This window comes from Dasypus novemcinctus, chromosome 15 (genome assembly GCF_030445035.2).
Source record: "Dasypus novemcinctus isolate mDasNov1 chromosome 15, mDasNov1.1.hap2, whole genome shotgun sequence".
In the NCBI taxonomy this organism is placed as follows: Eukaryota; Metazoa; Chordata; class Mammalia; order Cingulata; family Dasypodidae; genus Dasypus; species Dasypus novemcinctus.
In genome coordinates this window covers 7,205,708-7,230,534 of record NC_080687.1, presented here as the reverse complement: position 1 = coordinate 7,230,534, position 24,827 = coordinate 7,205,708, and the positions used below count along the sequence as shown (strand labels likewise).

The 24,827-nt window shown below is 40.9% G+C and overlaps 1 protein-coding gene across 6 annotated transcripts in view; it reads left to right on the top strand.

Moving 5' to 3' along the window:
- Positions 1–24,827, top strand: part of FRY (FRY microtubule binding protein) — a 443,412-nt gene that overhangs the window by 361,175 nt on the left and 57,410 nt on the right. For all 6 annotated transcript variants that reach the window (XM_071208166.1, XM_058276985.2, XM_012519809.4 and 3 more), the window contains 9 exons: positions 921–1,089; positions 2,940–3,030; positions 8,922–9,004; positions 14,012–14,162; positions 14,674–14,777; positions 15,544–15,729; positions 17,872–18,070; positions 19,464–19,585; positions 23,578–23,765. In XM_071208166.1, the coding sequence (XP_071064267.1) occupies positions 921–1,089; positions 2,940–3,030; positions 8,922–9,004; positions 14,012–14,162; positions 14,674–14,777; positions 15,544–15,729; positions 17,872–18,070; positions 19,464–19,585; positions 23,578–23,765 (1,293 nt within the window). The remainder of the gene's footprint in view (positions 1–920; positions 1,090–2,939; positions 3,031–8,921; positions 9,005–14,011; positions 14,163–14,673; positions 14,778–15,543; positions 15,730–17,871; positions 18,071–19,463; positions 19,586–23,577; positions 23,766–24,827) is intronic.

The window sequence follows — 24,827 nt, the reverse complement described above, 5'->3', positions numbered from 1 at the left end:
CTGGTGCACTGGTGAGGTCTCCATCAACCTGTCTCTAAGCCTTTGTACACAGAAACGTATTAATTAAGGGAGGGATATCTTTTAGCAAATGCCAAATGGCAACTTCTGTAAACATTAGCCCTATTATATAAGAGAAACATTGAAAATTGCATAGAACATTGCATTATAATAAAAAATGGTTCACGTTTATATCTCAATGCTCTTGAAACAATAAAAAAAATACAGAGTAGCTACATTTTTCTCTTCAGAGTGAGGTGTTAGAAGAAATAAGCAGAAAGTAACCTTCCATAGATGTCAGAGAAATTTGGTGTTTGGGTTTAAGGATTGCACTTCTGTGTTGGTGTCTTTTTGAGATTTTTTGTTTCCTGCTGCTTGGAGCCACGTCAGCTCAGTTGCACATTATGTGCTTTGCTTTTGACTATGAGGCCTACAATAATGTAGGACTTTACTCCAGAGCTATTTTTAAAATTTGAAACCATAAAAATAGCTAAAACTCATTTGTTTCTAAGGGAGAAAAGAATAGCAGGAGACTGGATTCCTTTTTTAACAAACACAGCTAGCAATTTCTTCCCATGGTTTGTATAAATAAAATTCTTTCTTTAGGTAAGACGCTAGATGCCAAGGTTTCCATTTAGATAGACTTAGTGGGCCCCACTTAACTTGGCCATTGGAAAATGCCTGGCGTGCGTGTGAAAGTAAGCAGTTGTCACTGAAGCAGTTCGCTTAGCCCAGGAGAACACGAAGCTTAGCTGTCAGGAATACAAAGCCCGAATGGGACTTTTTCTGCCAGTTCCACCAAATCCGGCTCTTGCATGACGACAGACTCATCCAATGCGTGGTTTGCCGTCTTGGCCATGGGTATCCTGGACTTCCTGTTGACTGGGCTCTGTAAAACATCCCTTGTTTCCTTTTATTCTCAGATTAAAAAGGTAGCAATCTACTTGTGCCGTAACAACACCATTCAAACCATGGAGGAGCTTCTCTTTGAGCTCCAGCAGACCGAGCCAGTGAACCCGGTTGTCCAGCACTGTGACAACCCCCCCTTCTACCGCTTCACGGCCAGCAGCAAGGCCTCAGCAGCAGCCTCTGGTAAGAACAGAAGTTGAGTGGACTCCTTGGCACATACCTCTGGATTTCCCTTAAGAGCAATGAAAGTATGTGAAAATGCACTGGTTACGTTTTCTTCTTCCTGTGTGCATATTAATTTAAGAGATGATTAGACAGTGGAAACAACCCAAATATCTATCAACTGATGAAGACATAAACAGAATGTGGTACTTTCATAAGTTGAAATATAAAAAGGAATAAAAAAGCCATAAAAAGGAATGAAGTTCTAATCCATGCTACAAAATGGATGAACTTTGAGGCATGATGCAGGCGAAAGAAACCAGTCACAGAAAACTATGTATTATGTGATTCTGTTTTCATGAAATGTTTGGAATGGGTAGCTAATAGAGACAGAAAGTACATTAGTGGTTGCCGAGGACTGGGCAGGGGATAGGATGGGTTGAGGTGGTGACTGCTAAGAGGTGCAGGATTTCTTTTTGAGGTGAGGAAAATGTTCTAAAACTGATTGTGGTGATGGTATGACAACTCTGTGAAGCTATTATACTAAAAACCATTGAATTGTAAAAAGATTAAAATTAAATTTTAGTTATTTTTTAAAAACTTAGTTACCTAAAACAGCAATAAACATTTATTATCTCGAGAGAGAGAGAGAGAGATGATTAGTGGCAGTCTGGCTTAAGAATAGCTAACTGAGACTTAGGACATTGGCAGATTAACAATATAATTTTGTAAGGATGACAGAGTCAAGGACCCCATCCTCCTGTGCCACAGGACTTCAGCAGGGAGAAGCTGAAGGTTACAGGAACTGGAAGACAAGCTCAAGGTCAGAGCTGGGAAGTGGCAGGGATAGGACCCCACCTCCCCTCTGTGCCAGTGGTCCCTGGCCTGGCTGACCCTGGGCATGTGTCACCATGGCTGAAAGTGGATGCGACACAACGACAATCACTGGCACCCATTCTGGTGTCTTACAGTTGCCCCCAAGCCCATCACCTCCACCCCCTGGCTCATCATTTGATATTATGAAGCCGCATAGTATCAGGAACATGGGACCCTGTCCTGCTTCCTGGCTCCATTGAACTGAGCTTCAGAGCCTCCTGAATGTCTAGAGGTGCCCAGAAATCTCTGGCAGGTGAGAGAGAAGTGCCACAGGACTTTTTAACCTCCAGCTGATCCCAGGAAGTACACTGCAGTTAGTTAGGAATCACGTTCTGGATCCTTTTTCTTGCATCTATGAGATTCCCTTGGCTAATCCTCTCCCAGAGTTGACTAAGATACTGCCCAGTGTTATTAACATTTTCAGTAAATTGTCCTGTGAGCATGAGTTCACAAAATATAGACCATCTGCCTCAAATTCTTTGAAGACGGCTTCCTGCTGGTTGAGTATTATAACAGCTTCCAACTTTCTCTCCACCTCTAGTCTCTTACCTCCTCTTTTGTCTACACACAGCTGCCAGAGGAGTATTCTTGGAGAGAAGCATTAGCCTAAAAATCAGAAATTCTGGGTACTTGGACTCATTTAACTAACATCAGTGGAGTGACTCAGACACCTAGAAAGCCTCCGGCTTACAGCTGGGCTAGTCACAGCAAATAAGCTCATAGCCTGCTTGACCAGGAAGAAAGGGTCTCGAGAATGTTGTAGCCTCACTTTACGAGATGGCCGAAGAATGTGGTTTGACCATAACATGTCTGAGATTCTCCCACTTTGGTAGTATGGGCTTAAGGGTTTGTTTAGAAAGTCTGCTACTTTGCAGCAGTGGTAAGGCATCTCTCCAACATGGGGATTTATAGGAACCCCTCTCCTGAATGACTCGAGACCCGAGCTGGACCCCTTGGCCTGCATTTTTCTAAGGGTCTGTCTTCTCCCAACGCAGGGACCACCTCCAGCAGTGAAACCGTGGTTGCCGGGCAGGACAGTTTCCCCGAACCCGAGGAGAGCAAGATATTGAAGGAATCTGATGAGAGGTCGGTGCACAGATTTGGCTTAACATTCAGTGAAACGTGCTGTACAGAGGCATCAGTAAAAATTTGTGGGGTTTCATAAATTTCACACACATACTAAAATCCTTTTTTTTCAGAAACACAAACTGACTTTCTGACTCCGCTCTGTGTATCCCTAAAGATAATGATTTCTTCCTAAGCAAAGCAGAGAAGAGAAAGCCCAGGGGCCTCTATTCTGGAGGCTGAGCTCCACTTACCCCTGAGCTTAATAAATCCATGAGCTGTTTTCCTGCTGGCACAACCATCTGGAATCGGGGGGATTTCCTTGGGAAATTTTCATATCTGACTGTTAAATAATTTCTTACCAGTAGAGTAGTTGTCTGTAGGTGAGTCTTATGAAACATCAGAATTCTTAATTTTCTCTGACTTTCACTCCTCAGTTAATCAAGGACACCATGTTCCTGCTAAAAGAAGTCTCCATTCCCTTCAGACTAATTCTTTTAGTGATATATCGCTGCCTTCTCATTGCTTATGAACTTCTCAGAAGACTCTGGATGACCCTTTCTGGACTTAATTCTGAGGAGCAGGGAGACAAACCAGGAATGATAAACACAACTCAAATTAAAAAATAAAAATTTAGGATGCACCTCATGGTGGTGAAAAGTCCTTAGGTTGAGCATTTTTTAGTGAAAACTAAGAGGAGCCCTTACACTAAGAAATTAGTAACAAGGAAGAGACGCTCACAAATTCATAGTGCAGAAAATTTAATGGATCAAATAATGAAAATAAGTCACTAAGCCCCAAATGCCCAGGATCCCACCACCAGGCCTGAGGATTTCCGCACATGCACTAGAATGCAGCAGGGCTCCCAGGAGGCTATCTGGCAGAGGGCTGATGCCTCTGGAGTTTGGAGATCCCTCCCCTCATGCAGGCATTTTCAAAAGTCCTTGATGCATTATGGGGTGGCTACAGCACCTGGAGGCAGATGGTCTCCATTGCTGTGGCTTTCCTTCAAAGCCCAAATCCCATGGGTCAGAAATTATAAGCCTTATCCTTATGGTTCTCTAATAAAGACCTCTCTTCCTTTCTCAGAAATTGATAAAGATCTTCATAATCCATACATCAGTGAGAGTACAAAATTATTAATTAGCATGTTTTGTTTTAAAGGTTTAATTATTGATTTATTGATTGATTTCTCTCCCCTTCCCTGCCTCCCCCCAGTTGTCTGCTTTCTGTGTCCATTTGCTATGTGTTCTTCTGTGTCCGCTTGCATTCTTGTCAGCAGCAACCGGAATCTGTGTCTAATTTTGTTGCATCATCTTACTGCGTCAGCTGTCCATGTGTGCGGCACCACTCCTGAACAGGCTGCGCTTTTTTCCTATGGGGTGGGTCTCCTTATGGGGCACACTCCTTGAACGTGGGGCTTCCCTACGCGGGGGACACCCCTGCGTGGCACAGCACACCTTGCGCGTATCAGCACTGCGCGTGGGCCGGCTCACCACATGGGTCAAACCCTGGGTTTGAACTCTGGACCTCCCATGTGGTAGGCAGACGCTCTGTTCGTTGACCCAAATCCACTTCCCAGCAAGTTATTTTTTAAAATCCATGTTTTCTAGTACCTTCTTTGGAATACTACCTCATGGTAAAATCATATTAGTTCTCTAAAGATATTTCTACTATCTAACTGGTGTGTAACATTCTTGCTCATTTGTGTCTGGTCTGCATTCCCCATCCTAATATTATCTGAGGTTGAAAAGTAATATATTTCTTTATGTCAACATGTCATTACAAAGGCCTCTTTAGGACCAGAGTTCTGAGTATCCTGTCTAAGTTTTTACTGGTGGCCTTTGAAATCCAGAAGCCACTTAGCCCTATAGCATCAAAATGACAAGAACATCTTTAAAGGAAGCTATCTTATTTAGCCCTTGCTCTTCTCCTCTCCTACCATTTCTTTCTTGGCCATTGGAAAGCCTGATGCGATCATCTCCCCACACTTTTTGTACACGTGCATACATATCAGTTCCTTTTATACTGACGCTATCTACTATAGAGAGATTGATTAATAATGCTCATCTATATATACTTGCACACAAATACTTATGATTATTCTATCCCAAAGGATTCCACTGATTCCACTGATTCTATACTCCAGCTACACTATTTTTCTAAATGTATTGTCTCATTTCTACAAAAGTAGGCTGTGCCCTCAGCCTACGGTAACTTTTTCCTCTTTAATCTGTGTATCACCCCCCCATTCTTGCAGTCCCTCTTATATTAGTTTATGGGATGTGTGTCAGCCACTAGATTTTAACTGTTGCTGAACAGAGTCCACTCCCACATCTCTCCATCCTCAGTGATTCACCTGCTGTACTGTGCGTAGTCAGCATTTTTGAAATGTTTATTAAATAAGTGAATACAAGTTGGATAAGCCATCTAAACGCCATACGCTTCATGTTTCTCCCTCCCTCTCACTAATCCATTACAGAAGATAGGTATTTACTCTGGTAACAAAAAGTCTACAGAGAGAAAATTGTTCAGGAGCACTGCCCAGTCTGCGGCATTGCCCAATTCCTGGGGATTCCATTCTCCAGAATATGCTATTGGACTCCAGGGGGCACTGTGGAGTTGCACAACACAGCAGCCCTGACCCCACATTCTTCTCAACTATACTAGTAGTTGCTGGTATAATCCAGTAATTAAGAATACCATACCAAAATACTGACCAAAACAAAATCTGAGGGCTTATAGTAAAAAAAAAAAAAAAAAAAAAAAAAACGACATTAAAACAAGGGTAAAAGAGTCAAGCTAAGAGGAGGTAAGATAGCTGTGTCCCAAGTCCTAAGGGGAAACTACTACAAACTAACATCAAACCTTCCTTTGAGTTCCCCAACAGCCAAAGTGAAAAGAGAAATATAATGAACTTTATAACTTTAGGTGTTTTAAAAAAATGTTTTTAAACTACTCACTGGAAGCTACTAACAGAAAGTAGCCCTAAATCCTCAAAAAGATTTACCATGTCACTTTTTTAAATTAAACCACAAAATGAACATATGTTTATAAAAATGATAGTTTACAGTTTTCTAAAATATGCAGTAAAAATTTCTAAGTATTTTTAATACTGCAACCTTGATAAAAGCTTATTTTATACATTTTCATTTCCACGAGAAGATGTTTCACGGGGCTCTAAAGTGATAAACTTCAGCTGTATAAGTTTCCAGTGATCTGCATTGGTACAGGAATAGAGACTAGAGAATCTACAGACGGTTGCCTAAGTATTAATCTGTGCTAAATCAGCAAGAAAAACCTGAAGGGAAACATTGCACCCTTCTGGGTTTTCCCTTATCAGAACTATTTTCACGATTTCTTTCAACACATGAAAGCATGGGGAACATGACAGATTTTACTCCTGGGAGCCATGTTTTACTTTTCCTTGCCAAGTGTACACTCACTGCACTCTCTTCCTTCTTCTTCAGAACCAGAAGAGCAGTCTGGAAAGGGTTTGCTCCTCCCCTTTTCCCGGCCTCATATACCATAACTCACACCCCTTCAACCTATCTCAGAAAGGAAAAGAGAAGAATTGCCTTCCATTCTGTAGTTCTTTCCTGCCCAGGCCCCCCGGAGCACAGTTGAAAACCTGATATATATCACAGTTCATCAGTAGCTGGTAGAGCTGTGCCATACCCTGTCCCATGTAAACCTCCAGATGTGGAATTCTTTCATCACCCAGCTTTTGTTCCTTGCTGAATGATGTCTGGGCTCAGGAAATGCTATTTATAGGTTTGCACTTATCAGCATAAATATGATTAAAGAACTTCTTCAGAACGTAATAGATTTGTCACTTTCCTAATGCCCTAAGTACTGTCTGATTTAGACTATTATATGGTCTGATTGGTAGGACTAAGCAGATGTCCTAGATATTTTTTGTTTGCTGAGTTCACAACATATAGTCCAAAAGATATGACAAAGAAGAGTATCTAAAGTACAAAGTTACTGAAGAAAATATGGCATTGTCAAGAGAAAAAAAAGCTGCTACAAAAGAAGGGAATAAAAACAATCATTACATTCTGTCACTGTTCTATAATTTAACAAATTCAAATCACTAATGCAAAGTTTTGATGTTATGCACCTGGGACAACACAGGCATCTTCATGGCACATCCAGTACTTTTCCTGAAACATTACTCTTCATCCATACATTGGCAAAGGACAGCCATATCCCTGCATCTTCTAGTGTTCCTGATGGAAATAGAGTATTGATTCTGTTGCCAATTAGGTCAGAATACCCAGTAAGTAATTTCCTTAGTTTTGCCATTCATAAATACCACAACTTGGTTTTGGCTTAAACAACAAGAATTTATTGGCTCACTGATTGAGAGGCTGGGAAGCTGGCTTCCTCCAGGGCTCGGTAGATTCTGACTGGCCAGCAAATCTTTGGGGTACCTTGGCTTTTTCATCACATGGCAATGCCCATGGCGGCATCTTCTCCTTCCTCTTTTGGGTTCCACTGACTTCCAGCATCTAGCTGCTCCAGTGGCTTCTGTCTCTCTGACTCTCACTCTGCTCATAAAGCCTCCAATAATCTAGATTAAGATCCAGCCTCATTCAGTTGAGCTATACCTTACCTGAACATAACATCTTCAAAAGACCCCTATTTACAATATGAATCAAGACCAAGAACATGCTAAATCAAGGTATATAATTCAATCCACCCCAGTAATGTAGGGGCCACACTTAGTCTGAATTGAGTTTTCTAGGTTCTTCTAGATAGCCTTAGTCCCCTCCTTCAGTTGCAAATATATGCAGTAGAAAAAGCTTGTGTATCATTTTATATGAAATAACAGTAGACACACTATCGCACTCACACTTCCCCTCAGCCATCCTCTTGCCCTATCTTAGAGGTCTTTGAATGATAAATGAGCTATTGATATGAAAACCTTTGGTGCTCTGAAGAGACAAAAGTGTTCTAGAAATCCAAGAGATGTATGATAACTAATGCTTTATTGTTGTATGGTGCCTCACAGTTTTGAAAATGCTCTCACATCACTTCTTTTGATCCCCACAACAACCCAAATGAAATAATTGGCAAATATTAGTTTTCCTTTTGGCAGGTGAAGAAACGTCCTCAAGGAGTTAAATGGCTTGGCCAAGGTCACAGAGCTACTGAGAGCTCAGACTTAAGGTCACTATGTGGAGGCAGCATGGCCCTTGAAAATCCCTGCATTGCCACCTACCTGCATGTCACCTACTATGACATGGGACAGTTATTTAGCCTTGCTTAGCCTCAGTTTCCACATTTGTAAGATAAAGAAAATATGCTCATCTCAAAGATGTGTGGTCAATGTTAAGTGAGATAATGTATATGAAGTTATAATACATCAGCTTCTCTTTTTGGATTCCTTCTTAACAACCCACAGGAGAGACCAGACAGCAAGTTATATTATATCACAACTAATACGTTCTCTTGAAAACCCTCAGATCATTTTAAGAGATGCTTTAAGGTCGGTGAAGCCCAAAATTTTTTGTTAAACTGTTAATTTATATTCCTAATTCTATCTTCTTTCATTTATTCAATCATTCAACAAATATTTATTGACCATCTACTATGTGCCTGGCTGTGTGAATAAGGGATTCATATTATTCAACAGCATGTTCATTTTCTCTCCAAAGCAAATGTTAAAATTTTCTAATTTGATCACAATATTAGCCTTAAAATTATCTTTTCAAGGTTTGAACTTGTGTTTATAAGCAGGGAACAAAGAAATATTTAGGGCACACCTTGTACATCATTCCTATTAGAAAAAGCACCACTGTAACTAGCTGCTGAAAATAAATCCTAAATAATATTAAGTGTTTATGAGTAGCAGCACATACACCACACATATCAATATTTCATGGCAGCTGTTCTTGTATTTGAAGGTTTAGTAATGTCATCCGAGCCCACACTCGCCTAGAGTCAAGATACAGCAATAGCTCTGGAGGATCCTATGATGAGGATAAAAGTAAGTACCAACAGACTGTGGTGAATTGTGAATGGTTGGAGAATGGAGAATAAATATTTTAACTATTCTTGTTCTAATTACACCAAAGGGGCCCAAAAATATTATGTAACTGTTTAATCCAACAATGCAGATGAGCATAGAGTCAGAATTATTTTTTCTTTTAATTCAAGCCATGGACAAATTGAAATTATAAAAACTAACTATCTACCCATTCCCATTTTTCATATTCTTGGCATTTCTCTCAATGACCCAGCCTTAGTAGCCAAGTGAAAACCTCATTGAACTTGGAGATAGCCTTGTTTCAAGAAGTTGTTCATACCTTGGAGATTTGTTCTAACTAAAAAAAGTCAGTGCATTCATTGGTTTTGTTTGAGCCCTGGATTGTAGTCTGAGCAGATATTGAGGATGTCTTGGTTATGAATTGCAGAAAATCTGGAACAAAGAACACTCCCAGTGACATCTAGGTATGCTAAAGAACTCAGTAAACCATCTTGTGGTATTTTGTTGGAAATTATGAAGGTGGTGATATTTTAGAAGTTAAGTTCATTTTTCAAATCATTGCATAGGGCCTTTGTAATTATTGTTGTCTTGAATTATTTTGTTTTTATGAGAAATGTGCCGAGTAGGGTAGAGCTAAGCCATTCTAATGACAGCACATTTCAGCTGCCCTTATCCTACTTCTTAATGTATAGATCGACAATTCTCTGCCATTCAAAATGTCAGGATTGTCTAAATTTAATATATAGCTGTCAGACTCTAACTTAGGTTAAGTTTTAGCTTCTTCTATGCAAGACTTCATAGTATGACTGTTACCATGAGGTAAAATAAAGCTGTATATATTTTCCCACCTTTCTGTGCCCCATCAAGGGATTATATGGTCCAAACACTGAACAGTTGAATCTCAGGACCACAGAACATTCCTTCTAACTAGGATGAGGAGAGTAGTGTCTGGGAAATGGAAAGTTGTTGGTTCAAGAAACATCAGATTTGGTACCCCAAAATCTGAAAACTGAGAAATTGAGTCACAAAGGGGTTAAGCATCCTGATCCTGACTGCCCCAGAATGTGATCTGCATCATAGAATAAAACATAGCACTTCATGGATGTCACATTAAGAAGACTGACCACTTGATTCCTTTTAAGTGTATCTCTTTATTCTGGTTACAAAACATAGAATTTGGCAGAAACAGTATAATAAATAAAATAACACTCATTTTGAAAATACATCTTTAAAAAAAAGAAAGAAAATAAATCTTTAGAGCCCTCTGCTATTAAAATCTCACCTCCCTTACATTCATTGAAACAAAGAATTTCAGAGATAATTATAAATAAATGAGGTAATTATGTCATAAAAACTCAGATCACTGATATTAGGGACAAAAAGAAAAATAGGACAATAGACATATTTGTGAAGGGGAGAAAAGGTTATTATGAATTTGGGTAAGGCATAAGAAGAAGTTTCATGTTATCAAATGGCTTCTCTTTTATCTAGATATATTTATAAATCTGTGCTACAAACAGCATTTGAAGAGGAAGCTTTGGGCACAGAATTTGAGTTCATTCACCATTGAGTCTTGTGTCCAAGCCATCCTTTCCTTGATATTATTGACCATTATATTGACCAGAGAAGTCAGAGTTCATAGCATGCACTTTGACACTGAGAGCTTGTATTTTAATGTGTTCATTATTAAGAAAATGAAATCAGGCTACCCAAACAGATGCTCTTCACAAATGTCCGTAAGATATATACTAAAATCCTTTTCCAGGATGTTCAAGTAATAGGACTTGACTCTGGTTGTCTTGAAAGAAGCAGCCTATCTAACATGTTCAGATGTCCTCAGACCATGGAAACTGGGCCTCCCTACTTTATTTTCAGTTCAAGCTACACAATTCTGGATATAGAATATAGCATGAGAAGAGCAAAGGGTAACGGGTGCAGTTCTGGAGACTTGCAGCCAGTGGTCCCTTCTGTGTTATGGGATGATGACTCCTCCCTGTATCCCTGGGGGACAGCAGAGTAGGAGGAGAGGAAGTGTTTAGGGTTTAGGTCCTTTAGGAGAAGCCAGATGCCTCAGTGCTTCTTGTCTGGGTTGTTCTATTATGGAGAGTTGTGTGCAGTTCTTAAACGTATTACATTTTTTAAAATCAGTACGACCTCCAAAAAATAACCCATGAATGGGTTTAGACCTATATCTATGAAGTAGCGTTGTGCTACTATTATGTAAACTTTTTTCAGAACTACTTAAAATATCTGGATTATTTTCAAAGGCCAAATGTTAATGTATCTGACCCCATGATATGGTAATAACGAGTTAGTCTGGATAGCAGCTGAATTATAGTGGTTTAGGCTTAACTGTAGAAAACCAGTTTTCAGCCACTTTACTACTTCTCAGCAGTTTCACTGATTGGATACATTTCTGAGAACATCACTGAAACAAAGAATGGTATGTGCTTTCCTAACAGAAATCTTACAAGTATGAATTTTTTAATTCTTCAAAAGTCTCCCTTTCTTGCTCCTCTTACAAGTTTCATTGAAGTAGCTCATTACTTAAAACTGCATTTTGCAACCAGCTTATCCTGGACAGTCATCCAAGAATTTTAAGTTTCTGAAAATGAGACATCCTGTACGTACTTTACTGATAGTACAGACTGAGATAAATGACTAGTACACCTGCTTTAAAGTTTTTCAAGGCTAAAAGTTGTTCTGGCCAAGTTTCAAGACATAGAATTACAGACTTTTGTCCCTGTGTTAGAAAGAACCAGCAATTGCTTTCTCAGAAGAATCTGATCCGACCTGCCAAAACTCCCATAGCTCACATCCCAGGAGGGGTGGGGTATCTTCGTTCAGGTGCCTGTCCTTGTCCAGAGCTTGTCCAGAGCCTAACTTTTCACCATAGGAAGTCACCTCCTTTCCATGCTCTGCAAACTGTCAAAGTTGTTGTTTCTATGTTGGGAAAGTACTTAGAGCCAACTCCCTCTCACTATCTTTCAAAAGCTCAACCAAGAGAAACTATGTACATCTGTGCAAAATCACTTAAAGGTGATGGGGTCTATAGCTTTCCTCTTGACACACTAAAACCTATCCCAGGATTTAGTCAGCAGGTCTGAAGCTGTGTACCTGCATTGTATCATATGCCTCTAAGGGAATTGCTTGTCTGGAATGCCATTGTCTTATATTGAAGGCGTTATAAGAAATAACTCCATAAAAGTTGTGCTTACTTTAAAGATATTATTCATGAAGTGAATTCATTCACTCATTCATTCATTCAGCAACTCTTAATGAATTCTACACTATGTGCCACACACTGTTCTAGGTACTAGAGAAATAACTGAATAAAATAAAGCCCCTGCCTTCATGGGGCTTATATTGGGAGAGGGGGGCAGATGGTGCTGGTGAGTTAGTGATCAGAGCCAGGGAAGAAAACTAAAGCAGATGAGGGGATAGAGAGTGATGGGGGGTGAGGCAGACATTTTACATGGAGTGGTCAAGGAAACCCTTGTGCCAAGGGGCTGCTCTGGCAGAGGCCGGGGTGAAGCCAGAGAGCAGTTCCTGCGGCTGCCTGCAGGAGGGGCAGTCAGCATACAGCCCCGAGCCTGTGCCATGCCCAGTGCCTTCCAAGAACACCAAGGAAGCCAGGACAGCTGGAGTGGAATGAACAAGGGGCGGTGAGCAGGAGGTGAGCCAAGAGAGTAGCAGGAAGATCTGGAAGGCCGTGATGTGGCCTTGGATTTCATTTTGAGCATAAAGGGGATCTAGGGGACAGTGTTGAGCAGAGAGGGAGAGGCACGATCTAACTTCTGTTTTGAAAGGATTGCTTTTGGCTGCTCTGTGGAAAATGGGGTAGAGAAGAGCAAGGAGAGAAGTATGGAGATGGTCAGTAGGTATTGCAATAACCCAGTTTCCAGGGCTTCTGTAACGAAGGACCACAGACTGGGTGCTTAAACCCACAGACAGTTTTCTCTCGCAGTTCTGGAGGTCAGAAGGCCATGCCCAAGGTGGCAGCAGGGCCACGCTCCCTCTGAAATCTGTCAGGACAGTCCTTCCTGGCCTCTTCCAACTGCTGGTGGTGGCCAGCACCCTCGGCCTTCCTGCACTGGCAGATGCGTCCCTCCAGTCTCTGCCTCTGTCGTCACATGGCCTTCTCTCCTCTGAATGTCTGTGTCCAAATTTTCTCTTCTAAAGAACACCAGCCGCATTGGATTAGGGCCCACCCTACTCCAGTGTGACCTCATCGTAACTAATTCCACCCACAGCCCTATGTCTAAATCATGGCACTTTCATGGGACTGGGGGCTAGGCCTTGAACATGTCTTTTGGGAGGTACAATTCAACTTAGACTAGGCTCATGGTGATGAAGATGGTGAGAAGTGGTCCTATTCTAGATTTCTTTTGAAGATGAAGCTCATTGAATATGTTGATGATGGCAGGTTACTTAACCTCAGTTTCCCCATCTGTAAAATAAGAATGATAACTGTTACTGAGGATCAGACAATTGATACAAGAGATGCTCAGAACAATGACTGGCATTCAATAAGCACTGTGTGTATTAGTTTCAATGTTATTATTTTTATTATTATTACTGAAATCATCATCATGGTTCCTGGGTGGGTATAAGGTGTGAGAGAAAAGACAGGGGTGAACTCTAGGGCTTTTGTCCTGAACAAGCTGGGGTTGCATTTTGCCGAATGAGGGAAATTTGGAGAAAGAACAAGTTTTCATAGTGATGGGCATTCACTTGATTGAAAGTTTTTCTTTTGGCTCATCTGTATTTTCCAATTGCTCTTGAATCAATGGCCACAAATTAGTTATCAAAAAAGTAAGGGGCCAAGAAAACCTAACGAAGTCATTCAAACCTCTTTGATCATATAATTTATAGTCACCAAATTGAATGGTCAAAAAATTATTTTGACAAACAAAAATTTGTAAGATGCTTTCTAAAAAACACCAAATAGAGGAAGTAAAAATCTCTCCCTAAAAATAAAGCACACTCTTCTTTCCCACCCCGCAGATGATCCACCTTCTCCCTACATGGGCTGGTTGTTGACCATTACAGAGACCAAACAACCACAGCCTCTCCCAATGCCCTGTACTGGAGGGTGCTGGGCTCCGCTGGTCGACTACCTCCCGGAAACCATCGCTCCCCGGGGGCCCCTGCACAGGTGAGCGGCATGTATGGACAGAGGAAAGAACCCCTTAGCTTTTCCCATGAGAAGAGAGAAACCTGCTCCAAGTCCCATCCGCTGTTACGACCATGGCTGACTGCCAGCTCCACACATATTGGCCAAGTGTGGCAGAAAATTAACCGAGATGCAAAGCTGCCTTGTGGCCGCCTGAATCTTTCCTTGATGTGGTCTTGAGATGGATATTGATGCTGTGATGCTGTTTAGAGTGTAAGCACCTTGCAGAGAGGGTCCCATCTTCCATCTCTATTTCCTCCCCCAGCTTGGATTACCTAGTGGCGAGTAGATGCTCAGCGTGCTTCAGCCAATGCTGCTGATGCTTGTAGAGACATCAGCAGTTAAACTACATTTCCCTGGACATGGGCCTTACAAAATTCTTCCTAATTCTCCAGCAAGGTTTAAGAGTTGTATTTAATGATGACTTAATGAGCTATCAATGTATTTCCATCCTCTGCAGAAATTGCATTGATCTCATCATTTCCTTGATTAGGTGCAATATTGCCGTAATTTTTATGACTGAGATGGTGGTGGATCACAGTGTACGAGAGGACTGGGCTCTTCATCTACCATTATTGCTTCATGCTGTCTTCTTAGGTAAGACTGGACCTAAGAGGAATTCTAGCCAGGAGGGTCACAAACATACAGAGGTAATCCGTAGAGATTTCCTTTTACATTGACATCTTGCTTTTCTCATTTCTGAAAGACTTGACCTTTTCCGTTTTTCATTGCCTTTTTGTAACATCACCTCAGCTGATCCATCGTTGTTTGAAATTGTCCTGTTATTAGGGTGTAAATATAGTGGAACCTCAGTGATGATACATCTGTAATGATACCCTAAATGAGCTGGGCCATTTTAAGGGTCTTGTGCTAAAGGTGATAAACTTAAAGCCATTGGACATGGTCAGGGCTTGGAAAGAAAAAATAGAGAATATAGAAGGCCAAGGACTGAGTTTTTAAAAATACCCAAGTTGTAGACCAAAAGGGAAAAAATAAGGGAAGACAATCTAGCCAAAGAGACTCAAAGGTTCAGTTAGAGGGGGATGAATAAAATGAGAATCTTTCGGTCTCAGGGCAATCCAGGGAAGCAAGCATCTGAAGAAGGAATGCTAGCCATGTCAAATGCTGCAGGGAGTTCAAGAAAAGCCCATCTACCAGAAATTCATGAGAACCTTTGATTTAAGGAATAAAACATTTTCTTTATCTTAAGCCCAACTTCTTTATGTTGGTAACACAAAAAATAAAGAAAACTAAGCATTTTTATAGCATGTTCCTCTTGGATGTTTTGGAATCTTTACTTTCCCTGGAATCTAAACTAATGTAAAATATGTTTATACTAAGAGATTCCTCTCTTTCATTCCAGGTTTGGACCATTACCGGCCTGAAGTCTTTGAACACAGCAAAAAATTGCTCCTTCACCTCTTGATTGCCCTGTCTTGCAACAGCAACTTCCATGCCATTGCCTCCGTACTGCTGCAGACTCGAGAGATGAGCGATGCTAAGACTCTAACAGTGCAGCCCGCTTATCAACCTGAATATCTCTATACAGGTAATGGGGGAAAGGTGGCAGAGAACTTGAGATAGAGTCACAAAAGTGAAACAGAAGATATCAGTGGAGCCCATGTGAACTTGGCCAATGCTATTACTTCCAACATTCCAAGTGATAAAATAACAGCATAATAAATTATGTACCATTTTGTTTAATGTCAACTTGCCTCTCAAAATTCTTCTTCATTATTGAATATTTTAAAATGTATTTTCCTTATTATTGTAATCTCTGTTCCCATTGAATATCAAAGCATCCCAAATTAAAATGCCTGTTGTCCAAGAGTATCAGCTAGAACAGTGAAGGATGAGAATGCAGTAGCAATGAGCATCTCCACTGCCTTGACAGCAGGTCATTGCCAAGGTGCCATATTTATCTCTTGTGTACATCCTAGTTCCATGAAGGAAGTTTGACTTTTTTGAATGACTGACTTTTTTCTAGCAGGCACCATTGGGAGTTGGGGGGGAAGGGGCTAAATAAAAGCCACTGCTGTTTTGAAACCAAACATTCCTTTTCAGAAATGAGAACAAAGGGCATTAGCCAATTCAGAGAAATTACTTTTCAGTGTCAAGCTATTCATAGGAACTTTCCTAAAAGGGCTGACCAGTGGTTTTCATTTAGAATCAGAATACTTAAAATACTTTAAAATGATGATAAAGTTTGCTAGTTAACAGAGTTCACGGGCTACTTTTTTACTTATTTTATCCATTACCTTTGGCATTGGATATGACATGACATTTCATAGGTCACTACGTACTTTCTTCATTACTTTGAAAAGGAGGTACCTTTTCTTCATCACTTATACTCAGCACTGTTCTGTCTTTTGACAAACATGTCTCTTTGGAAAGCAAATATGAAGTCATCAACTCTGAGAATTAAGGACCACTGACCTCAGTTTAAACTCTTTGTTTTGAAACAAACTACTCTTAATTGAAAATAACCCTTCAGTGGCCTCTCACAGAGGCTCTCACATTACTATAGATGCTTAATTAAAAGAATCTGAAAAGTTTAACAGAGCTGGTCCAACTGCCAAGAATAAGCACCATTAAGTATGTGGTCTTAGACTGAGAAAATCATAATGGCCATTAATTTGTGTATCTCTGAGTATAACAGTATTGAATTTACTATACTGCCAATGTAGTATAAGTAATTTAGACTTATACACACACACACACATACACACACTTATCTCCATAGGCAAAACAAACAACAAATAGCTAAAATGATTGGATTTATGGCATACATTGAATAATTGTTCAAAGGATATTAGAAGTGTTAATTTCCCTTCTATAAATATTTTTAGCACCTCGTTTCAACTATAGTTGCATTCACCTCTACACTAAAAATCTGCTTGATAGGAATTATCTTACATAATAGAAAATTGGAGTTATATAAATTCTCTGATGTCACATAGTAGGATGGCAGAGAAGATAATCAAAATCACAACTCCGCTTTCCTAATTCAATATATCTGTCAGACTCACTGCAACTCTATACTGAGTACATAAATTTTCAAACTGATGACATACCCAGAGTCAACCAAATGTATAGCAAAAGAAAAAACATAGTATTTTCCCATACCAGATTTCCTTGAATACCATAAGATGTACAGAGATAATATTCAAGTTTCTGAGCATGTTTACTCAAAAAAATTATATATAATGTACTGATAGGCCATTGTGACTAATATCCTCAAAGACATTATCATCTCACATATTTAAGTAGTCTAATACTCAGAAAAAATTTACAAACAGCTTGGGTAGGTACAAATATTTAGTCAAATGCACACACATGCATGCATGTGCACACATTTGCACACAAGCCTTCACACATACACACATACACACACACACACGTGCACACACACCACTTCTTTTGCGGAAAGCATCAACTAAAACACCAGAATAGAAAACAGCAGAGTAGGGAAGAGTAGAATACAGGCTGGCTTACATGGCAGGGAAATTTATTCCAGAGATGAGGAAAGGATAGCAGTCTCATTTAACCATGGCCATAGCCAAAATCGAATGTTTTTACCAGAAAAAAAATTCAAGGGCAGCATGCTTCATGGGCTGGACTCCCGGCCCCATTAAGCTCACTCACCAGCACCCTCCCTGGCGTGCCCACGTTGACCTTCTTCTCCCGCCAGGTGGTTTTGACTTCCTGCGAGAGGACCAGTCCTCCCCAGTGCCAGACTCAGGACTGAGCTCCAGTTCCACCTCCTCCAGCATCAGTCTGGGGGGCAGCAGTGGGAATCTCCCACAGATGACCCAGGAGGTAGACGACGTGGATGCAGCTGCCGAAATGGATGAGAAGGCAAACAAGCTCATTGAGTTTCTGACGACCAGGTAACGAGGGGCCAGGAATCAGGTTGCTGGTTCCAGATCAGTCTCCTGGAAAAGCACCGATGCTTTAAACCACACAGATGGAAGAGTGACCCCAGAGTCTGACCAAAGTCCTATTTCTCTCTTCTAAATTGCATCTGCTGGAGTCTGCGTAAAAGGCAGACACTGGTGGAATTCCTCCAAGATCCCACTGATGTCACAGCTGATAGGCAGGGTTATTTTGTGTGTTACCACAGTGCATCAAATGGAGGCAGGAGATGGCAGTACCCTGTGGTGAGCATGACTTTCATCATCCATTAGAGCTGCCAGGCCCTGGGAGTTGTGAGACCTGGCAAGGAGCATCCCCCTGGAAACCAAGGATGTTATCCATGGTCAGCCCAGGAGCTGCTGCTGAAGGGACCATTGTCTGCTCATCAAGTCCAAAGACTCACATAAAAATAGAAGCCAGAAACCAGAAACAATAGGGAGTGCCATAGGAATTGAATCAAACTAATAATAAATCAAAATCAAGAGCAACTGTGAGTGATCCTGGTTTTGCAGGTCGTCTGGCTTTTCTAATTGTTTGGGTTGAAAAGCTTGTTTCTAGCACCTCGATGGCCAGTGTTCGTGTAAAGTCATGCTTTTCTGTGACCTGGGTGCATGTTCTCCTCCCTCAGTGAGTCAAGCCCTAGAAGTCTATCTGTATATGTGTTACCTAGTATCTCACATGATTTCTTTTTTACCCCCAAGAGCACTTTCTTTCGTCCATTAATGGTTCAGGGTACTCTGGACAGCTCTTGGCTCAATCAGGGAATTAATGAGAAGGAAGCAGGGGCTGGTGGTACCTCCCCTTGCACACACAGAGGGCACTTCAGAGGCCTGAATAACTAGTGGGCAGGTTGTCACCACTCACCATCTGTTGATACTACAGCCTGTGTCAGGAAGGTGGTGCTCGAAAGTCTCAAGCTGGCCCCAGCCCATTCCTACCCTTGAAAACCAAGTAGACAGCAGAGGCTCTTTCTTCACTTTGGTCCCAGGATTTACAAGTTCATGACAAGACCCTTATAAAAGCATTATCTCTGTAAATGCTAAAGTGTGAAAATTGAGTCCCTGGCTAAATCTATATTTTTTATTGAAAAAGATCATTTTATTGAAACAAACACAGAAGCACCTATTATATGCTAAGTACTATTTAAATTTTTGAATTTAAAAATAAATTCCTTTTGAAACATAAGGTAAAGTATGCCTCTGTAAGTCAACTAGTATGCTGGTAAGCCATATAAGACCTAAATTTACCCCCAAATCAATAGTAAAATGTTTTAAAATACATCACATTTCTGGAGTTAGAGCTGCCTATATAGTTTTAAAAAGGTAAAATGATAGTCTTATTTCTGACATTTTGTGTGTTTTGTTTTAGGGCATTTGGTCCACTTTGGTGCCATGAAGACATCACACCCAAAAATCAAAATTCAAAGAGTGCTGAACAGCTCACTAATTTCCTACGTCATGTTGTCTCCGTATTTAAAGATTCTAAATCAGGTACTTCATCTTATTTCCCAAATCCCACTTTCAGCATTTTTCCACAGTGTAACTCGCTTTCCCTATCTGACTACACACCTTGTATAAATGGTCCTGACCCTCTGCAGTGACAGCATAAGCATATTATTAGGGGAATTTTTGAAGCTTATTGCATATGCTGCCTAACTGAGTAATAGTTAATGCCATGTATTTTTACTTTATGCTCTACCATACAATTTCCCCAGGGCCACTTGTTCTCCTTGCTTCATTTACCTTACTAGAATTAAATTGTGCTCATAAGATTCATTTTATTCAAAGAAGGCCATGAGAAATAAATCTTATTAATGGACTGTCATCAGTGTGAGAAATAGCCTTATGCACTGGCTGAAAAAAGAAAAAAGGAAAATAAAAAGACTTGTGCTTTTGGCTTTGAAAGTGTTTGCTAACCACTCCTTTCCAGGGCCTGTACTGTAGGTGCATGCAAGTGGCCATTCAGTGTTCTGCACACATTCTGATTCCTATTTAAATTTAGTAGTGTCGTTATTTTTAAGCATTTGCCCTCCCCTGAATTCCTCTTAGATCCAGTATAGCCTGGGCTGATTGATGTGTGAACTTTAAATTCGGTTCCTTAGCATGATGGAAAAGCTCTCTCTACTTTTTTTTATATACCGACCTAGAGATATTAAATCTTACTCACCTGCTTTCCCATGTACTCAGATAATTAACGCATTTCACAGTTTGAAACATTTCAGATTAGCCATGTCTCTTCACTATTATAGAATATTTACTAGAAAAAACAAAAACAAAAAAAAACATAAGAATTACATTCATGATTTTGAGTTTCTCCTTTGGACTTTCTTGAAATATTAAGACCTCTTATAGTGATATTTCCTCCACTTGAAAATCACCTGAGAATTGAACACAGGTCAAAGGGGAAAATTCACTATATGTATGCAAACAATGCATCTTAAACCTTGATTGTATGACGATAATTTTAAACTTGGAAAATACATGAATAACTTATGCACTGTGTTCTCAGAGTACTTCAGAAAGCTTAGAGCCTACGTCTTTTCATACCTTACCAAGCTATTTTTACCCATTATAATTCACTGTTTGGGGCCTGATTCTATTAAAATGTGTTCCTAGAAACACTTGCATGAGTCTGGAAAGCACAGCTGCTGTAAGGCTTAACCCAGTAGAAGGCTTTTTCTGGCTCATGCAGCAGTTCAGCATGATGTTTGGCAGGCTGCCTCCTCTGTCCTGCTTCGGGACCCTGCGTCCCCTGAGCTCACAGGCCTCCCTCCAGCCGGCAGGGAGAAAGAGAGAGAGTGGAGGATTTACAGGCCCAGCTGGGAAACGACATCCAGCACTTCCTCTCCAGAGCCGAGCTCAGGAGTGTCCTGCCTAAGGAAGCCTGGGTGATGGAGACTCACAAACAGCTACTCCCAAGATCCTCGTCAGAGTGGCGGGAAGGTTCTGAGTTTTTTAGTATACATCTACACTTCAGGTTCATTGTGACTTAAGATTTTGTTACATTAAAAGAGTATAAAGGGAAACGGACTTTGGCCCAGTGGTTAGGGCGTCCGTCTACCATATGGGAGGTCCGCGGTTCAAACCCCGGGCCTCCTTGACCTGTGTGGAGCTGGCCCATGCGCAGTGCTGATGCGCGCAAGGGGTGCCGTGCCACGCAAGGGTGTCCCCCGCGTGGGGAAGCCCCACGCGCAAGGAGTGCGCCCGTGAGGAGAGCCACCCAGCGTGAAAAGAAAGAGCAGCCTGCCCAGTAATGGCGCCGCCCACACTTCCCGTGCCGCTGACGACAACAGAAGTGGACAAAGAAACAAGACGCAGCAAATAGACACAGAGAACAGACAACCAGGGGAGGGGGGGAATTAAATAAATAAATAAATCTTTAAAAAAAAAAAAAAGAGTATAAGTAGGAAACTGTTTTGATAAACAATAGAAAGATGTAAAAAACTGATTAGGAACATGATCCGTTCATAAGTTGTAAACTACCTCTATGGATTTAATCCTATATTTACCACTCAGAAAATATCTAAATCCATTTTCCAGTACCCTCTATTTGCTCTGCAGGAACTTTTCTTGTACAGTCCACTTATGCCTAGGGCCCAAGAGCAAGGTGCCTCTAAGAACAATGACACTAATTATCCAACCTGGCCCACTTGCAAGTGACAAGGACATGTCCCAGCGCCAACCAACCACTGTTCTCACCAGGCCCCCTGACTGTCAAAGCCTGGTTTTCTGCCTGCAGAGAGGCACAGAAAGTGCCCAACTTAATGACCCAGAATTCAACCTGGGCTTTATCGTACATTTTCATTTCTATCTGATCAAATGGTTTTCTCATGGCTGAGGTTTACCTTCATGCTACTGGAAGAACTAAATATTCAGGAGAAACTGTAAATCCCAGTTGCCTTCTCTGCATTACCTACATTTCTCTATCTGCATATTTATAGACTGTCCTGAAGGACAAAGACCTCGGCACAGCCTTGGTTGTGTTTGGAGTGGACTAAATCCACCTGTGTCTTTCCCCAACATGCACAAGTACTCTGAAAATGTGTTTCTAACAAACTGTGGTCAACGTATTCTATATAAAAAGCTATGCAAAGAATAATAGAGAAAAATAGCTGGGTATAAATAAATAATGCATTTTGAGCACGTTATTTGTCAGAAGTTTAATTTTACAATTCTGTGTGAGAGATACTATTATTTACAAGTTAAAGATGAGTAAAGAACATGGTGAATGTGATTACTGCGGCTGAACTATATGCTTGGTAGTAGTTGTATGTATTACCACAATTTAAAAAGAGGGAGCAAGAAACTAAATAGACAATGATAATTAAAGGCAGTACTTGATCCTGGCCTAGGATGTAATAATGGAAGAGAAGATGTTCAAAAGAATTTTATTGGGACAATTGAAAATTTGGAATGTAGACTATAATGATTTTTTTAAAAGACTTATTTATTTATTTATTTCTCTCCCCTTCCTCCCCCACCCCAGTTGTCTGTTCTCTGTGTCTATTTGCTGCGTCTTCTTCTTTGTCTGCTTCAGTTGTTGTCAGTGGCATAGGAATCTGTGTTTCTTTTTGTTGCGTCGTCTTGCTGTGTCAGCTCCCCGTGTGTGCAGCACCATTCCTCGGCAGGCTGCACTTTCTTTCGCGCTGGGCGGCTCTCCTCACAGGGCGCACTCCTTGCACGTGGGACTCCCCTACGCGGGGACACCACTGCGTGGCACGGCACTCCTTGCGCACATCAGCACTGCGCATGGGCCAGCTCCACACGGGTCAAGGAGGCCGGGGGTTTGAACCGCGGACCTCCCAGTGGTAGACGGACGCCCTAACCACTGGGACAGGTCTGCCGCCCTATAATGCTTTTTATCAAAGTTAAATTTCTTAAACTTGATCATTGTCCTTCAGGTGGTTACATGAGTGTATATCTTTGTTCTTAGGAAGTAGCCATGGAAGCATTGAAAGGCAAAGGAGCATGATATATGCAACCTACTCTCAAAAATTAGAAAAAATAGATGAGGGGGCAGATAGATAGAGATGGATAGAATGCTATAGCAAATGTGGCAAAATGTTAAATGTTGGTGAATTCAGGTATCTGTGTAGAGGATATATTGTATTTCTCTGCATTATTTTTTAATTACATTTGTCATTTTGTCAGTTTGAAATTATTTCAAAATCAAAGTGTAAAAAAGAAGAAGATAAGGAAACAAACTCATGAAGAGAATAAATTTCTTTCCCAGAGCTACAAAACCCCCAATTCAAAACCAAGGCCATCTTGCTCCAAAGCTTGTGCTCGTTATACTATACCATGCCTCCCTAGCACACATTCAAATAATTTCTTCCTTTATTTTTAAAGGACTCATTTTTAAATAAGTACCACCAGAGGCAGTTGTGTCCAGTTGGTCTGTTTTACACTCACAGGTAACTTTGATGCCCCAGGCTTGATATAGTTCAGAGGCCGACCTGTTCTCTGGGCTCTTCTTGTCCTAGGTTTCCATCTAGAGCAACACTTGAGTGAAGTTGCCTTGCAGACTGCCCTGGCGAGCTCTTCGCGGCACTATGCTGGGCGGTCTTTCCAGATATTTAGAGCCCTCAAGCAACCTCTGTCAGCCCACGCGCTATCTGACCTTCTCTCGAGACTGGTAGAGGTGATTGGAGAACATGGAGATGAGATTCAGGTATGGGAAGAAAAACAAAGGAACGCATCCTTCTCTCCATTTCAGATATGAGCTAACAGTTTTCTTTGAATCTCCTTTCCCATCCCAATTATTCTATCCATTTGTATATGTACAATTTATAAAATGTTCTAAGAGGTTGACTTTTATATTTACAAAAATCACTCCGAGGAGCATTGTTCTAGAAATTGACCCGATACTCTGTTTTACTCAAGCCAACAACTGAAAATTCTTTGGTGGCTTCTTTGTAATTTTTGTTGTTGGCTTTGGGGTTTGGGTTTGTTTTTTGGGGTAGGGTGGCTGTTTTGTATTGGTTGGGATTTTTGCCACCAATCTAGGATGCAGTTGTACAATCCCCCTACCCAGAACAGGGATCTCCATCATATCTGTGCAAAGCACTACCACTCTCTCTATGGTTAGCCTTCAGAAGACTAAGAAGAGATGAAGAAGTAACAAAGAGAGTAACTGCACGAGAAAGACCCTGCAGGTAGAATTCAGGGATTGGGAACTGGGTAGGTTGAAAGTCAAGGGCGTTACAAGCTTTGTGGCTTGGACCCAGCCCTTCTCTTCTATCAAAAATGTTTGTGTGTATCAGGAAGCCTGCACATTTGTTACCCTTAGCTTCTTGTCCTCCTTCTGACTATGGGAGGTGCTGATTGAAAAGCCACTGAGGCACAGCCCTGCCCATACTTCATTTCTGAATCTCTGACTTTTAGGCATTCAGCTCTCTTTTTCAAATGCCCATCATTCCCCTCAGCAGAAGCCATTCTTGCCACCCTCAACCTTGCCCTCTCCCTGTGGTATTTCAAATATGATTGCTCTGTTGAGTATTTCCCTTGAACATAGGGAAATGCTGGTTCTTTATGTGTAGCTGCTAACTCCTAAGCCATTTGAATTTCCTAAATGGCCTTTACAAATTATTTTTTAGACTTAGTAAATTAAAGTAGTAATGACTGTCTAGCTTTCAGTGGCGCTAATATTTGAGTAAAGTTTGCTTTAATTAAATTTATCTCCATCAAGAAGTTAACAGACATTAAGAAGTAAAAAAAACTGTTGGTTTTGTGT